The 18,841-nt window shown below is 42.7% G+C and overlaps 1 protein-coding gene across 4 annotated transcripts in view; it reads left to right on the forward strand.

Annotated features, from left to right (window-relative positions):
- The window catches only part of LOC131251024 (peptidyl-prolyl cis-trans isomerase CYP22), a 30,311-nt gene extending 16,048 nt beyond the window's left edge, over nt 1–14,263 (forward strand). For 3 of the 4 annotated variants that reach the window (XM_058251471.1, XM_058251472.1, XM_058251474.1), the window contains 3 exons: nt 13,301–13,333; nt 13,618–13,674; nt 13,998–14,263. In XM_058251471.1, the coding sequence (XP_058107454.1) occupies nt 13,301–13,333; nt 13,618–13,674; nt 13,998–14,108 (201 nt within the window). In that variant the 3' untranslated portion in view covers nt 14,109–14,263. The remainder of the gene's footprint in view (nt 1–13,300; nt 13,334–13,617; nt 13,675–13,997) is intronic. The other variant, XM_058251473.1, reaches the window with a different exon arrangement.
- The last annotated feature ends 4,578 nt before the right edge of the window (nt 14,264–18,841 follow it).

Consider the following 18,841-nt stretch of genomic DNA (forward strand, 5'->3'; position numbering starts at 1 on the left):
AGATTGTAATGCTTCATTTTTCAATTTAAATGCTACGCTGAAATTCCGGCAGTATCTTCCCTTATCTCTCCAGAATATATTAATCTTGTATTTGATTCCCATGTCAATCATCAACACAAAGTGTGGACATTTGACGACGGAAATAAATACATGAAATATATCCAGAGAGAAAAAGAAGAGACGAAACCAGAAATAAGCATATGCATTTAAATTGGAATAAATGAAGACATTACAATCTATCTAACCCTGAATTGTCCAAAAAGGGACAATTTGAGAATTTCTATGCATCCAAGAACACACTGAATCTATGTCTGGCAACATAGAAATCCTCAAATGGGCAACCGATTATCTTATACTACAAGTCTACAACTAAAACAATACAAATAATTCATATCTATGCAAACAATGGAGCATGCTGAATTTGACATTTATCATCTAGCTAACTAATAACAAAATGTCAAATAAAAAACCAAAGGCATCTTAAAGTGGTAGCATTCAACACTAACAGTTTCATTAATTGTTAGCCCTATCCACTTATTAAGTGGATCACATTTAAAGATCTTTATAAACAAAAGCTACTCTGACTTTGATAGGCCCACCATGATATTAATTGAAGACCCACGATAGGCTTAGAAATAAACAAACAAACAAAATGATGACTTGTAAGTTGTAATTGAGGTGGGCCACACACTAAAGTAAATAATTGGGAGTGAGATGTTCACCTTTGATTAAAAAATTTCTATATTAACAATTTCTAACATATGTTAAACAATTTCTATATTAACATATCAGGTTAATCCCAAAACTATATTTTAACCATACAGGATCAAATTGAATATTTTGACCTGGGCTCACATGGCCAATTTGAGACCGAGGGCAGGCTAGGAATTTTGATGGCCAACTTGGTTTGACTCATATACAATTTTAATTCTACCTAATGAAATTCAATACCATTTAATCTGCATTCCTATCAGTATGGATCCGGACTGTCCTGGGTTTGCACTCTCACAGTCTCACGTACATCAAGTGATAGGACTGTGTAATTTACCTTTTCAAATCCACAGCCCTGCCCTGTGTACAATGATGAACGGCGATAATCAAGAGTGGGCTATACCGCCTACCACGATGAACTGGGGTTGTTGCAATATATTTCGTACCATAGAAAACCAAGTACATGTAATGTAAATTATAGTTGGAGAAAAGGAAAATCAACAATGAGACCAATACAGTCAATGATACAACATGTATGCACGAACTCTACGTGCATCGTTGTCTGAGCTTTTGGAGTGAGTCCCACGTTCATGATTCAGACAATTGATCTAATGGCTAAAACATGAATGGTGGATGCACAAGCATCTTCTATCGTAGAAAATCCTAACCCTTAGATCTGTGATCCATTTTCAGTCAATTTAAAATGCCCCACTTTTATATTTGTACGCTAGAGCTGTACATGAACTGAGTTAGCTTGGTTAATTCGGTCAACTCGACTCGGCTTAGAACTTAACTCGAACTTGAGTAGGCTTAGAACTTGACTCAAACTTGACTCGATTCAAATCAGTTCAACTCGGATCACATTCACTTAATATAAATATTTACAAAATATTTACATTCACTCAATGATACAACATGTATGCAAATGGAAACTGAACTTAGCAATTCACCATGATATCAAGAGAAAACACAAATATCAGGTTAATTTCAAACTATATTAACAATTTCTAACATATATTAGCAATTAAAAATTAAAAAAATAAACCCCATACAGCCACACCTTACCGGGCGAGCAGAAGAGGGACGACCGGCAGCTGCGTGCAGGGCAGGGCGATGACGGACGACGGGACGAGTGGCAGCGGCACACCGGACGAGTGGCAGGGACGAGCTCCGTCACCGGACAGGGGCACCGGATAGGCCGCAGGGACTAGCGGCACCACCGGACAGGGGATAGGGGCGAGTGAGAGAGAGAGAGGGAAGAAGAGGGACCGCCGGCCGGGCGCTGGGAGAGGGAGAGGAGAGAGAGAGAGTTTTTTTCGAACCAAGCACCGCCGGACAGGGGATAGGGGCGACTGGCGAGTGAGAGAGAGAGAGAGAGAGGGAAGAAGGGGGCCGGCCGGACAGGCGCTGGCCGCTGGGAGAGGGAGAGGAGAGAGAGAGAGAGATTTTTTTGAATGCTGGCTGGGAGGGAAGGGTGGCGCTGCTTGAAAAGGACGGGTGGGGCCGTGGGGCGGTGGGGTTAGGGTTTGGGGCCTGGGCGCTGTGGAAAATGACGGGCGGGTAGGGCCTTTTTTTTTCGGGCGGAGTTATATACACAGGTACCGAGTCGAGTACCGAGTCGAGTACTTCTAGACTCGTACTCTACTCGTAATCTAAACGAGTCGTGGAAACCCGTTCGTACTCGGCTCTAACTTAGACGAGTCGAGTACGAGTCGAGCATTCCGAGTCGAGTCGAGCGAGTACTCGAGCCTTAGTCTGCTCGTGTACAGCTCTAAGGCACCCCTTGTAGTTCTTTTCATTCATTCAAGTTTAATAAAAAAATTCCTGCTTTATTTTTTTGCTCTCTTCGTGAGTTGTAGAAGAATTCAAAAGTGGGTGCGAAGCCCTCCCTTTTCGAAGGGCTAACTATTGTGGTGCGAAGCCACATCGATCCTGAATCACCCCATCGTCCATCATCTCTTTTTTTTTTTTTTTTCCATCTTCTACCACCATCCGTGCTTCGAATTCGTCCTTTGTTGCATCAGGTTTCTTCATTACAGTAGGTTTCCAGATTTCGGCCCGTAGGAGGGCTGAAACTTCGGCGGAGCACCACACACAAGCCGTAGCTCGGATCGACTCGAAACTTAAGGGTTTTGGAGCATACCCCTGGTCGACCAGGGCCAAGGAGAGCTTTTCAGCAATCGACGCCCCCTCGCACGTGCGGTTAGGTATCTGCGCACGTGCGAGCGCCCCAAGCCTGTTGTCCACACGCGGGATTGTCTTTTGGCTCAGGTTTTTATCCTCTTTTATCCTCTTATAACCGTTTTTTCATGAATCCTAACCTTAGATTACGTTTTCCCTAAGTTATTTGCCAATTTTCTCACCCTATGGCTCCTTGAATTGAGATTGGGGAATCCCTTAGATTAGGGACTAATTTTTACGCATGTGTGGTTGATTTCTATTTCCCTGTGAGTATTGTTTGGTTCATAATTTTCATTGATCCCACCCTAACGTGTGCAGGCCTGGACCCGCATAGATTCCCCTTTAATTGAATGTTTGGATTTTCATGTGGGATGTGGAATTTGTGTGATTGTTCCTGAATTGGTATGATCTAAGCCTGAAATCTTGCATATCATATTCAAATTCATGTCCTGCATCAAATTTGGTATCAGAGCCTAGGGTTCTTGTAGGGGAATTCACCACATATTTAGGGTGTAGTTTGTTTGAGTCCTTCATGCATTCAGTTCATCATATATAGCTGAATTTTAGTAACGGTGTGTAGTCTCCTTCATATAGAGTCTCGTACGGTCATTTAGTTTTTAGACGCATATAGTTGTTGTACCAGGTTCTTAGGTTGAGCAAGTTAGTGTATGCTCACACGTACGTGTCGTGGTTTCGGTTTGCACCCCACACTAAACATAGAGCAACTACAAGAAACAGTGGCCAAGTTAGCCCAGCAGGTTGAGTCCTTGAATAAGCACTGAGAACAACGCATAGATAAACGCCTTGAAGAAATAGAGGCCTCCTTCAGGGCAAACCCCATCACTGGGGAGAGGATGCCCAATCTCAGACAGTTGGTCAGGAGGTTATGCCAAGGAATGGAGGCGGCCAAGGAGTTAGTCATGGGCGTGTACCTGTGCACCCACCTCGTGAGGGACATCATGATAATATGATCTAGATGCACAACTCCTTAAGGGAGTTAGGGTAGATGCCCTCACATTTGATTGCCACTTGGACCTTAAAGCCCTTCTAGATTGGCTGGCGGATGTGGATCACTATTTTGAGTAGTATGATATGTCGGATGCTCGACGAGTTCGATTTGCCAAGATGAAGCTTGTGGGTCAAGCAAAGAGGTTTTGGGCGACGGTTGAGCGAAAGAAAGAAAGAGCGAGGGAACTCCCAATAGTTCATTGGGTAGAGATGAAAGAAACGCTTAAAGAAAAGTACCTCCCTTTCTCTTATCGCTTACGATTGATTGAGGAGTGGCAGTCTCTTTGACAGGGTTCCATGAGTGTTGTGGACTATATCGAAAAGTTTGAAGAATACTCGACCCGCTGTGAGGTTGATGAGGACCCAGTACTTACCCTTACTCGTTTCAAAACGGGTCTCCGTCCTGACATCAGGAGAGAATTGCTCGCCAAAGAGATAGACACTATTGAACAATTGTACCAAGTAGTGTTAGATGTCGAGCAATACCTTGAAACATCTGTGGGACGGCGATTTGACTTTCGCGAATCCGGTGCTAAGACCAATCCCTCTGGGGTTAGACCTAACACGGGATTCCAAAACAAACCTTCCCCTAATGTTCAGCCCAGACTTAGGGATGATAAAGGTAAAGAGATTGTCGGGTCTAGTTCATGTGGAAGTGGGGCCACTAGGTGTTTTAGGTGTCAGGGGTTTGGTCATTTTGCTCACCAGTGCGGCACAAGAGAGGGCACCAAAGTACTCCTTATTGATGGGTAAGTAGAAGTAGTGCCCCCAAAGAGATAGTGAGGAGGAAGAATATGAGCCAGTCGAAACCCTTAGTGATAAGGAAGAGGGAGCACAAGAGTCTGTGACCCTCGTAATTGTGCGTTGCGCCCTGACTCAAGCCAAGGACACTGATGACTGGCGCCGCAACACGATCTTTTACACTTATGCAAAATGTGGGGAAAAGAGTTGTAAAATGATTGTGGATAGTGGTAGCCGTGCCAACGTGGCATCGATAGCACTGTGAGCCGCTTGGGTTTGAAGCTAGAAGCCCATCCTCAACCCTATAGAGTCTCCTGGGTTGATGAAACATCCATTCCAGTTTCGCACCGCTATCTTGTCCCTATTCAGTTCGGATCATATAAAGACACAATTTGGTTTGATGTTGTTCCTATGGATGTGGGCCATATCATTCTGGGTAGGCCGTGGCTCTATGATAGAGATGTTACCATATTTGGTCGTTCAAATTTGTGTACATTCTGGTTTGAGGGCAAGAAGGTCAAGTTAAATCCTCTGCCACACAAGAATACAACTGGAAAAGAGTTCACCACACAGAGTGGTGTGAGCGGCCCAAAAGAAGTGAAGGAGTCCAAGTCCAAGTCCAAGTCCAAACCGCTCCATATTTTGAATGCCAAAGACTTTGAGCGAGAGACGGAGGCGGACTCGATGATATACGACCTTGTGGCTAGGGAGAGTGTACCAGAGACTAGCGTAGAGTTACCCATTGAGGCCATTTAGGTAGTATATGAGTTTCGTGATGTCTTTCCTGATGATTCACCGAATGAGCTTCCCCTTATGAGGGATATACAACATGCCATTGATTTAATCCCTGGGGCAACTCTACCAAACCTCTCGCATTACAGAATGAACCCAAAGGAATACGCTGAGTTGAAGAGGCAGATTGATGAACTCCTAGAGAAGGGTTTCATTCGAGAGAGCATGAGTCCGTGTGCCATGCCCGCCCTTCTTACACCTAAGAAGGATGGCACATGGAGGATGTGTGTTGATAGTAGGGCCATCAACAAAATCACAGTCAAGTATCTGTTTCTCATACCGCGCCTTGATGACATGCTAGATATGATGGCCAATGCTACTATCTTCTAAAAAATTGACCTCAAAAGTGGGTATCACCAAATCCGTATACGCCCTGTGATGAGTGGAACACGGCCTTCAAGACGAAGGATGGGCTATATGAGTGGCTAGTTTTGCCTTTTGGGTTAACTAATGCCCCAAACACTTTCATGCGCGTGATGACCCAAGTGTTGAGACCCTTCATGGGAAAGTTCTTGGTCGTATACTTTGATGATATTTTAATTTATAGCATGACTAAGGAGCAACACCTTAACCGTTTGAGGCAGGTTTCTGGGATCCTTAGGGCCGAGAAGTTGTACGCCAACCTAAAAAAGTGTGCGTTCTTGTCTAGTAGTGTGATCTTTTTAGGTTTTATTGTGTCAGCTGAGGGCATATCGGCGGATCTCGAGAAGGTGAAGGCCATCCTTAATTGGCTTGAACCCCGCAATATTAATGAGGTGCGCAGCTTTCATGGCTTAGCCACTTTTTATAGGCAGTTCATTCGAGGCTTCAGTTCCATTGTGGCTCCCATCATGGACTGCATAAAAAAAGGAGAGTTTTAATGGACGAAGGCCGCCTCGAAGGCCTTCAAGGAGATAAAGGTCAAGATGACCGAAGCTCCAGTCACGGCACTTTCAGATTTTTCAAAAGCTTTTGAAGTCGTATATGACATGTCAGGAGTCGGCATAGGAGGAGTACTTAGCCAGGAAGGGCACCCTGTTGCCTTTTTTAGTGAGAAACTAAATGAGGCGAAGCAAAGATATTCCACCTATGACAAGGAATTCTACGCGGTAGTGCAATCACTATGCCATTGGCGACACTACCTATTACCGCAAGAATTCAGCTTGTTCTCATATCACGAGGCCTTGAGATACTTGAACTCTCAAAAGAAATTAAGCCCCAGGCATGCTAAGTGGGTTCAATTCCTTCAAGAGTACACTTTTGTGCTTAAGCACAAGGCCGGTGTAGAGAATAAGCCTACCGACGCTTTGAGTCGTCGAGTCGCATTACTCAACTCCATGAGCGTTGAAGTTACGGGCCTTGAGCGTACCAAAGAAGAGTATTCTGAGTGTCCAGATTTTGGGGTTGTGTATACGTCTTTATTAGAGAGTCCGTCAGGAGCTAACAGTGAGTATTTGATTTTGGACGGATATTTGTTTAGGAGTGACCGCTTGTGCATACCACGCACTTTCCTTTGCGATTTTCTTGTCTGGGAGTTACATTCAAGGGGGGTCGCTAGTCATTTCGGTTGTGACAAGACCATTGTCCTAGTGGAGGATAGATTTCATTGGCTAAGCCTCAAGTGGGACATGACCAAAATTATAGGGCAATGCCGTACTTGTCAACTGGCAAAGTAGAGGAAACAGAATACAAGATTATATACACTTTTGCCAGTCCCATTCATCCCTCGGCAGGACATCAGTATGGACTTCGTGCTTGGACTTCCCAAGACTACTTGAAAGCATGACTCCATATTTGTTGTCGTGGACTGTTTCTCTAAAATAGCCCACTTCATTCCTTGTTCTAAGACATCCAACGCATCTCATGTTGCCAAGCTGTTCTTTAGTGAGGTCGTCAAACTGCATGGGTTACCAAAAACCATAGTGTCTGACCGTGACGTGAGATTCATGAGTTACTTTTGGAAGACACTATGGCACATGATGAATACTAGGCTCCAATTTTCTTCTGCCTACCACCCTCAGACCGATGGCCAGACTAAGGTGGTTAATAGGAGCCTAGGAAGTTTACTTCGATGTTTAGTAGGGGAGCATACCAGGACATGGGATGCCGTACTACCCATAACCGAGTTTGCATACAATAGTTCTGTCAATAGGTCCACAGGTCTAAGTCCTTTTGGAGTCATTACTAGTTACAAGCCTAGGAAGCCTATTGATCTTATCCCCATGTTATTGTCTCATAAGCCATCAGAGTCTGCAGAGTCTTTTGCGCATCACATACATTCATTGCATCAAGAAATCAGGCGAAAGATCACTACTAGTAATGAACATTACAAATTTTCTGCAGACCAACATAGACGTTTCAAAGAGTTCAATATTGGGGACTCTGTGATGGTCCGCATCAGGCCCGAGCGGTACCCTCCAGGGGCCGTTCGTAAGTTACACGCGTGTAGCGCTGGGCCCTTCAAAATTATAAAGCGAAACGGTCTCAATGCGTATGAGGTAGATCTTTCACCTTCCATGGGAATTAGTTCCACATTTAATGTGGAGGATCTAGTTGCTTTTCAGGGACCCACTGATACTTTGTGCGGCCATTCGCCCACCCATCATAATTTTCCAAACTTGCCCTTTGATCCATGGCCTCTTCCCGACCTTTCATCCCAGCCTCTGTCTCCCATACCTAGCCTTCACACACCCAGAGAGGAAATAGAGGATAACCTGGACCATGAGATAATTTCCACGTCGGATGGCGGGTTTCAGAAATACGTAGTTAAATGGAAGTCACACCCAGCTTTAGACAGCACGTGGCTCACTGAGGAGGAGCTTTAGAGACTTGATCCCCACATTTTAGAGTGGTTCAAGAGTTTTATTTCGCTAGTGGCGAAATCTTCGCAGCCAGGGAGAGTTGATGAAGACGTTGTGCACACGCACGCTCGCACACCACTACCCTTATGCACGTACGTATGCAGAAGGAGGACCCCACTATCGATATGGCTCGATGACAACATCTAAGGAGGGCCTCCTAGCTAGAAGACAAGTTTTGGTTCAAAAAAAGTGGCCCCGATAGTCAATAAAAGTCCATCATGGGATCTCATGATCGTGGCCCCTTCGTCGGATTGATTTTATATTTTAGGTTTTGCTTATTGTTATTATTTAGAACATCGTGAACGCTTTAGATTTCTTTGTTTGGTTGTCATTTTAGTTTACTTCGTCGCCAAGTAATAGGTTGCGCATATGGTGCGAGTTTTTGGAGTATAGGGTTTTCCCTATAAAGAGGCACCCCTTATAGTTCTTTTCATTCATTCAAGTTTAATAAAAAAATTTCTGCTTTATTTTTCTGCTCTCTTCATGAGTTGTGGAAGAATTCAAAAGTGGGTGCGAAGCTCTCCCTTTTCGAAGGGCTAACTACCGTGGTGCGAAGCCACATCGATCCCGATTCACCCCATCGTCCATCATCTTTTTTTCTTTTTTTTTTTCCATCTTCTACTACCATCCGTGCTTCGAAATCATCCTTTGTTGCATCAGTTTTCTTCATTACAGCAGGTTTTCAGATTTCGGCCCGCAGGATGCCTGAAACTTCGGCGGAGCACCACGCACAAGCCGTAGCTCGGATCGACCCGAAACTTCGGGGTTTTGGAGCATACCCCTGGCCGATCAGGGCCAAGGAGAGCTTTTCTGCAATCGACGCCCCCTCACACGTGCGCAGGTACCTGGCTGCACGTGCGAGCGCCTCAGGCCCGCTGTCCACACGCGGGATCGTCTTTTGGCTTAGGTTTTTATCCTTTCATAGCCGTTTTTTCATGAATCCAAACCCTAGATTACGTTTTCCCTAAGTTATTTGTCAATTTTCTCACCCTATGGCTCCTTGAATTGAGATTGGGGAATCCCTTGGATTAGGTACTAATTCTTACGCATGTGTGGTTGATTTCTATTTCTCTGAGTATTGTTTGGTTCATAATTTTCATTGATCCAGCCCTAATGTGTGTAGGCCTGGACCCGCATAGATTCCCCTTTAATTGAATGTTTGGATTTTCATGTGGGATGTGGAATTTGTGTGATTGTTCCTGAATTGGTATGATCTAAGCCTGAAATCTTGCATATCATATTTAAATTCATGTCCTGCATCAACTGCTGCTGTATGATTATCCTGTTGAGGGGATTTTTGAGCACGGTCCATCCCTGGTTGGATGCAACAGGTCACTGGTCTGGATCTGTGAAGCGTGGGCCTGCTTGTCAGATTTGGAAGCCTGTGTATCCTATATATATATATATAGGCAACTAGGCCAAGAGGGCCCTAGTTTCGAAATTAGGCGTGTGACAAAAATGAACCGCAGAAAAGAATTTCATTAAGTTCCTAAGGGGTCATTTGGCACCATGGATTTGGGGGGGTTTGGGGGGATTTCAAATCCCTTGGTATGTTTGGCACCATAAAGTAACTCGGGGTTTGAAATACATGGTGAGAGCTTGGATTACATCTAAAATCCTTCCAAGAGTTGCATGTGTGTTACTAGATTATTAATCTATTGGGCACATGGCCCACTGATGATGTCCCAAAACAATTAGATTATCAATCAACTAGGCCAAGAGGGCCCCAGTTCCGAAATTAGGTGTGTGACAAAAATGAACTGCAGAAGAGAATTTCATTAGGTTCCTAAGGGGTCATTTGGCACCATGGATTTGGGGGTGTTTGAGGGGATTTCAAATCCCCTGGTATGTTTGGCACCATAAAGTAACCAGGGGTTTGAAATACATGGTGAAAGCTTGGATTACATCTAAAATCCTTCCAAGAGTTGCATGTGTGTCACTAGATTATTAATCTATTGGGCACATGGCCCACTGATGATGTCCCAAAACAATTAGATTATCAATTGCATCACTATAATTACTTTAATATGATGATCTGCGCTGTCCAAACATTGTCCATGTAAGTCAACAGTTAAAAATCATTGGTTAGTTACTCGGATGTGATCTTGTGCTTGTGGCCCATCCGAGACTTGGAATTTCATCATTTTCAGACAAAGTATATATTTCAACGGGCTGATTACAACCATTGTGTCCATCATTACGTATGTACACTAATTAGAGATATTAAAGTTGATTTAGTAATTAAATTCAAACCCTTGTAATTATACTATGCATAACTACTATTTTTTTTTTATTTTTTTTTGAAAGATAACGATTGTATTAAGAGAAGAGAGATACAAAAAGGAGAGAGTCTGCTGAGAATGCAAACTCTCTAAACTCCAATAAAGCTAAGATCGCTAGCCTTCAATGAATCTACATATGAAGCCCATTCTATCATGAGACGCTTAGACTTGGAAATAACAATATCAACTGAATTAGAGACGTCCGAGAAGCATCTCCCATTTCTTTCTACCCACACGGACCACCAAATGGCAAGAATGGCCATCCTCCATAACCTGGTCATCTTCTTGCCTATGTTAACCCCATGCCAAGCAAAAAGTAATTGATCCACCCCTTCAGGAGCACACCAGGAGATATTGAACCGATAGCTGAATTCAGACCAAATTCTGTAAATAAAAGGGCAATGCACTGGGAGATGGTCAACTGATTCTTCATTCCTCATGCAGCAAAGGCAGATGTTAGCAAGCATCATCCCCCTTTTTCTCAGATTATTGACCATCCGAATTTTCTTCTAACCGACTAGCCACCCGAAAACGATGATCTTAGGGGGGGCCATATATCTCCAAATATGCGTTGGCTGCTGAGATTCTGTAACAATCAAGTTACTGTGAATCAACTGATAAAGCGATTTGACAGAAAATCTGCCAGACTTATCCAGTCTCCAGATTAGTCTGTCGCCGTCTGTCTGAGAAGGCGTGACAGAATAAATGTATTCTAGAAGATCCGTATATTCTGTAACCTCCCAGTCTTGAAGATACCTTCTACAATGCAGATTCCATACTATCTTGTCTCCAGCAACAGAATAGCAATCAGCCACAGTACTATCTTTAAAGGAAGCAAGAAGGTATATGTTCGGAAATGTAGCCTTGAGAGGGGCCTCTCCCACCAAGATATCTTCCCAAAAACTGATTTTAGAGCCTTTCCCGAGATCGAAACCGACGCCTTTGAGAACCATATTTTTCATTTTAAGAATGTCTTTCCAAATAGCTGACATCCTGTAGGTCGAAGAGTCGTCCACCACCCACCCGCTGATGGACTATTGGATTGCAGGGGATTCTGAATCCACGGTGCCAAACACAACAGGAGGATTTCAAATCCAGGAGTTTTCAAATCTAGGGGTTTCCGAATCCAGGGGGTTCCAAATCCATGCTCCCAAACGGGCCCTAACTTCTTACAGGAAGACTGAACTGCAAAGTCTTCTGGGAAGTCATTCCACAACCAATTCCAAGCCCATAAAGGAGTAGGGTTGATGTCAAGTGGGCACGCAGTTGTAGTACTTTTTCCAGGCGATCATGAGAATTCCTGTTTCAAATCTGATTGGCAAAGTCGACCTCAAATAGCTGGCGCGAGGGGTATGATGGTGATTATAGGAAGGCTGACTGATCAAACAGAGAAATTATAGGGTCCTGATGCATTATTATATGAATAATGCCCTCATGTGACAGGCAGTTCAAGTAAGCCCACAATTAGTATTTATCTGATGGACCCTAAAGTGGGTAAATGATGCCCCCAAAATATTCCTGGTTAGATGATTTTTTAACCCTTTGATCAGTAGCCTACATAAACTGTTAGTAAACGTGAGACATGATATGGTAGAGCTGATAGAACCAGAACAAGGTATAACTGTATAAAGAGTCCCATCAAGAGATTGGAAGGTCGTATTGTAAAAGCATTTCTTTTCACAAGAGAATACAAAAATGTTAAAAGTGCTTTTAAAGGGCACCTGTCACCCTCTGGATTTCACATTTAAATGGTGGCAGTGGCAAGGGTATCTTAACATGCATATCAAAATGGGCTTTGAAAATGTGCATTTTGAAGTCTTGCTAGATTCCTGTCAATAGTTTTATATGGTGAGAGATACTGCCATGCTCTTCATTAAATCTGCCATTGTAACTTCTAGGCCCTCCATTCTCATCTCTCTTTAAATGCCAGTGTTGTTGCCTTTTCCTCTTCTACTGTTTGGGTCAGTGCGCCTGGTCGTGTGTCTTAATTAATGGCACCTGGGTGATTGTTTTTCATGATTTAATGAATCGTTCAAGGAGATGCTTAATTTTTTTAAAAACAGTTTCTTGCTTTGCATCACAGTTTGCTTTCTTGCATGTAAGGGTTGCAACTGTGTTTGACTGAACATTTCCATTCCCAACTCATGAGCTTAAGGGCCTGAATCCGGGCCTGGCCTCCTGCCACCTAAGAATCGGACTTGTCTGGGCTGAACTGGGCCACTATAAAAATACTTGGCCCAACAGTGATCGCGAAGTGAGGCCTGATCTAAGGGGGGCCTAAACATGGTTAAAAGACCTGAGGACTCGGACAAACTTGTTTGGCCTGGAATCAAGTCATGACTCCCCTGAGCCGGGCTCGACTTCGGTTAAACCTGATTGAGTCCCACCGAGTCTGAGTTGCAGATTTTTGAGTCTTAAAACCATGGCCCTAAAGGCAGACTCAAGACAGGCCCCTGGGTCCAATTATTTATCGTGCCTGAAATATCAGCCTGAGCCCTGCCCAGCCCATGGTCCTCTTGGTTCAGCTGGCACCCAACCCAAAGTAGGCTGGGCTCAGGCCACACCTGTACCACTTCATTCCATTTGTAAATATGTGTATATGTGTGAGTGCATGGTCCAACTCATGCACAAACTTGGTGTTATGTACATACAGGGATTAATTGCTATCTTGTACTTGTACACTCCGTCATTCTATATAGACACTGATTAATTGCTGTTTTTGTGCTTTTGTTCATTCTGTTTCAGGCGAATAGTGGACCAAATACGAATGGATCTCAGGTGAGTTGTATATCGACAAAGTGTTGAAGCCTTTTTGTTCTTAAATGGGAATAAAACGCATACATCCCACTCAGGACATTTCCTGCATCATCCTTGGGTTGAAGCACTTGATCTGACTGCGTTGGCCATGGCCCACCTTCACCCCCAATGGGATAGATGAGAGGTGTCATTAGCCAGACACATGGCTAAACTCTTCCGTCAATGACCTCATGTCTGTTTTATATTTATTTTTTACTTCAAGCCTTTTAGCTAATCTGTGGACACCATGTCAATTGTTTTGGCAGTTCTTTATAACATGCTCGAAATGCGATTGGCTCGACAACAAACATGTAGTTTTTGGGGTATGTCGTAAAATACATGTTTCAAAATCCATGCCAGTAATTCCTTTTTTTCACACACACACCCACATACACCACAATGACTACTCGAACTCATGACCCTGTGTTGAAATTCTTGTGAGTTCAGGGAGATGGGAATATCATGTTATTCAACACCCATCCAATTGATCAGAGGATGGCATCGAGTGGGGCCCACAGCCTGAGGTTTGGGACTACTTCTAAGCAATGGCCCAGGCTCATCGCCATTGTCTGATCTTTAGCAAGTGTCAAAAATAGTATATCCACCATATATGTTTCTTTCCTGATCATTATCTAGCTTCTTGCAGAGAGTTCTTGGAGAAGGTCTCTTGGTCGTGAGGAAGATCGAGAACGTAGCTACTGGGCCAAACAATAGGCCGAAGCTTGCATGCGTGATAGCAGAATGTGGAGAAATGTAAGACCCAAAATTTTGTATCATATACTATTTTCAGAGCTTCCTCTGAAATATTATTATAAATCTACATCTAGCACAGTTAGGATTGTTTGGTCATCGTGATTTTTGGTCTATACTCCATCTGCAATGGGACCCCTCATTTTGATGGTCTGGATTGAAGCGTCCTACATGTCTAGTGGATGAGTGTCCTAAATGATGTGTGGCTTGCATCTTTGCAAGCAGTGTGGGCACATTGTGTCCCACTGGATGGAACCCAAAATCTCTTTGAGAGGACAACTGTAGGCTTTCGATTCCTCATCCACTGATAGGTTTGAGAAATAGAGGGTCCTCATTCAACTTAAAAGGCTCTGTAATATTGGCCGCTGGGATTTCCCAATCCATCATGTAATTCCTCTTTTAGCATGGATTTCATCGATCTGTAAGCTGTTGGCTTTTTAGTTCTCTGGGATTCATACCCCGTGGCCCATCTAATGAGTGGACTAGTTATTGTGTTTAGGCATCTGTCTGTTTGGACCCCCAGATGGACAACTCAGATCTCTCACATGCTTGCCATGTTAGGGATTGTGTTACCTATGTGTGGTCAGTTGATATTGATTTCTGAGGTGTGGCCCCTCTATAATGGGACCTACAATATGAACAATCCTGGATCACTGAGGAGTGGTTGCACTCCACCTATGGATCAAACACACAACACCATCTCACTGGAGTTGGGAGGGAAGCGGAATTGTGTACTGAGTAACTCAGTTCACTTCTGTGGGGCCCACTGTGATGTATGTATCTTATCCATGCTGTCCATCCGTTTTACCAGATCATTTTAATGCATATCCAAAGCTCAAGTGGACCACACCACAGGAAACAGTGTGAATTGAATGCCTACCGTTGAAAACTTGTTGGGGGACACAAGTTTTGGATCAAACTGATATTTGTGTTTTCCCTTCATTCATGTCTGTGTGACCTTATGAACAGGTTTGATGACAAATAAACATCACTATGGGCCCTAGGAAGGTTTCAGCAGTGGATACATCATTATCTCCACTGTTTCCTGTGGTGTGGTCTACTTGAGCTTTCAACATGCTTCAATTTTGAGCTCATGCCCTAAAAAGATCAGGCCTTCATCATTTTTAGGGTGTACAAGCAGGGCATTTGGCCTTGATCCAGGCCATTTTTTCTTTTCTGACCAATGCGATGTATCAAAAACCTGACCTCGACATCCTAGTCACTAATCTTGGACCTTCCTAAGATTGGGTTTGGACAGCTGTGCTGTGCTAAGGAGAGGGGATCCTTTTAAGGTTCAGAGCACGTGGGCCAACATGCTATACGTGTGATCATTCATCATCTAGGACCCTCCACGCTAATCAATGCTATTAAAATAGGAAGTTTGGCAAAGCCAAGGTTGATATCTCCACTTGCATTACATTTGACCATGCATTAGATGGGCCCCATGTGATGAACTGGCCCAAAAACAGGAATGTGTATTAGTCAGCCGCACCACGAACGCATGCTGGACTCAGGGCATGGACGAACACCCGATTCTGGGCTAGCCATATACATCTAACCACTGGTGCCTTTACTTTTGGGGCCTATATTTCCCGGCATGGTTGCTTACTCTTGCAGGTATTTTTTTATTTTTTTTTAAACACACGTACATACACCCCCACACACTCACGCCGTAGTGGGCTTTCACTACCTATGGATACTCGAACCCTTGACTGGGTGTTGAAACTCCCAAGAGTCTACCACCCGAGCAAGAGCAAACTCACACAAGAACTGTACATGTGTCCTGCCTTAACTCAAGTTAGACCATTCATTTTGTGGGTCCCACTACAAATAGGCCACCATCTGAAAAGTCAAATTGACTAAAAATTATTTTAGCTTCTACTTATTAGACCTGACCATTTGATATTAAATGTCCGTAACTCAGATAATTAGGTTGTGTAATCTTCTATTTTGTAACTCATCTATTTTTGTATCTATGTTAGAATTTGGATAATTCAATATCAATGTTGATAGCACTAGCCCATGCAATGTTGAACGTAGCAATGTGAGGAAAAAATTGATTAGATAAAAATTACCATAAAATCTAAGAACGGTCTGTAAATACTAACCATTCTGAAATCAACTTGATCTACTACACCACATTACGCAGTGATGGAAGGATAGAGATGGGAGACCCACATCTCTAAGTAGATGCTTGTATGCCATCTCCCAAGTCCCAAGAGCTTCTACCAAGGCTGCCTATATGAGTAGGTTTGCATGTACTTAAGGTGAATGAGAGAGTATAAGGGACCAGGAATAGAACATTTATATTAATATGTGCAGGATGTAGAATATAGTAAAGGACTATGATCTTTCCATAATCTAATCTACCTAACCTACCATAAAACCCTCTTTGTGGGCGTGAATGGATTATGGTCGTCCTATATTCAAGTAAATCTGTCGTTCATCGTGTGGGGACACCGAATTGGTGGCACGTGATGAGTTTCTAGGGGATTACAGATCAACACGTGTGGAGAATGTTGTATTGACACTATAGTTATGAGGAAACAAGTTGTATCCAAACAACATTTTGAATATATGGTCCTATACTAGGAAGTGCATCGCATTGGTGTACGATGTATTTTGGGTTGTATTCTACTATATTCAAATGAGCGATTTTGGCAAAACACATACCTTAGTCAATGTTGATGTCACCAAGCTTTGTGGGTCCCACCGTGATGCATGTGTTACATCCACACCATCCGTCCATTTTTCGAGATCATTTTATAGTATGGGCTAAAAAATGAGGTAGATCTAAAGCTCAAGTGGACCACACTACAAAAGAGAGTGGGGATTGAATGCTTGCCATCGAAAACATCTTAGGGACTACAAAAATTTTAGATCAAGCTGATATTTGTGGACCACTCTAGGTCTATGTGATCTTATGAACATGTTGGATGGTAACTAAACATCATGGTGAGCCCTAGGATGGTTTCGTGATTGGTGTCAATATCCCCACTGCGTTTTTTATTTTGTTAGTTTTTGTAATAATGTTTATGGTTTCCATGAATACATTGTTGTTTAGATGAGTGACTGGTTTTCAAGTGTTGGGGATCATTTTTTCTTATGGCAGATAGTTCTTCAGGTGAAAATTTCTAATGTGAGTCATGTTTCCCATGAAAAATAATAGTTGTCTATTTGATTTTGGAGAATATTTCTGTCATGATAGTGAGAGATTATTTATTTACATTCTTGTCAGATTACGTTTATGGGTTTGATTTGGTTTGGATCTATACCTGTTTTTCTATGTGTGTCTGATTCACATCTCCTTTTTAATACTCAGATATTCTACCTTGAGGTTTGCTCGAATACATCCCGACGTATTGCAATGTGATACATTGGTGACTTTGGCCTTTGAATGTGGGCCATCTTTCAATGATCCAAACCATTTATACAATGTGTCTTGATAAACAACAAATAAAATCTCTCAGAATCTTTTATTTCAACGGTTTGATATTTGGCTCGTTTTGCTTTGGAAATGGATGGTCACCACAACTTTGCATATTCAAAAGGTTAAAACATTCAATCTGAGAGATTTTTGGGGGCATCCCCCATCCATGTGTAGCCCTATCGCATTAGCAGTTTGGGTCATTGGAAAAAACCCAATTTCAATGGCTTAAGTCCCGAAGTATCATATTTCAAGACATTGGGATGTATTCAGGCAAACCTCTTCTACCCTTTCATACAAATATAAAAATAGAACTCACTAATCAACACCTCATTTTATTTATATCTTGACTGATATGCTAAGATTCCAAGTTTCTAACCCTATTAAAAGGCCAAAATTGCCCCTGCCTTACCTAAACATGTGGGATACCCAAAACCTTTCATTTTCATGCGGTTGGTCCCCTAAAGGCCACACCATTTTCTCTGTTTACAAGGAGAAATGTCTTTCCTTTTATCAAGAGAAATGACATTTACATCCCTTTTTTTAATGCATTCACCCCTTTTTTCTGCTCTTGCTACTATACTACCTATGTGCATCAAAATATTCAAAACAGAGCATTGATCTGTCTTGATTATGTTTGCATGCCCTTAGGATCCTGAAGGTTCCAATCAATGGTCCACTTGCTCCTTTTCCATATCATAAATGATCCTAACCGTCTGATGGATACTTGCATTGGACTCTTTTATGTATGCTTACGGATCATCGAGAAAGTTCATTGCTTGGATGGTTTGGTGACATGATTTGTATAATTCTCAGGATATGGTCCACTCTGGAGAAGGCCTACTCATGCATGTGGCTGTGGATGGAACATGCCCCAAAGACTCCCAGATTAGAAGATCCTAACGACCCTTCAATCAGCGGCCTTCAAATGCACAAATAATAAAATAATGGTCCACATTCAACTGAAAGGAGGTCTAAGATTGAAGGGTTAGGATGATCGGATTGGGAACATGCCCATCCAAGATGAGGTCCATCAAATCAATGGTCAGAATTGGAACCTAAGCAAACAATACAATTATTTGAGGCCCAGGGTCCCCTAATTCCTTCATATTGAAAGGTATTAATGACATTATTCTAAGCATTTCCCATGTGCATCTGTTGAAAAACTCCTCATTAGTGGGATATGTTGGAAATTGGATTTTGGAAAACTATTTAAATTATATAAAATTAAAATAAGAAAGTTAAAAAACTTATATGCAATTACAACAAATATAAATAACAGTGAAAAGATGAAATCCAAGGATCCACATTAT

The sequence above is a fragment of the Magnolia sinica genome, chromosome 7 (assembly GCF_029962835.1).
Source record: "Magnolia sinica isolate HGM2019 chromosome 7, MsV1, whole genome shotgun sequence".
In the NCBI taxonomy this organism is placed as follows: Eukaryota; Viridiplantae; Streptophyta; class Magnoliopsida; order Magnoliales; family Magnoliaceae; genus Magnolia; species Magnolia sinica.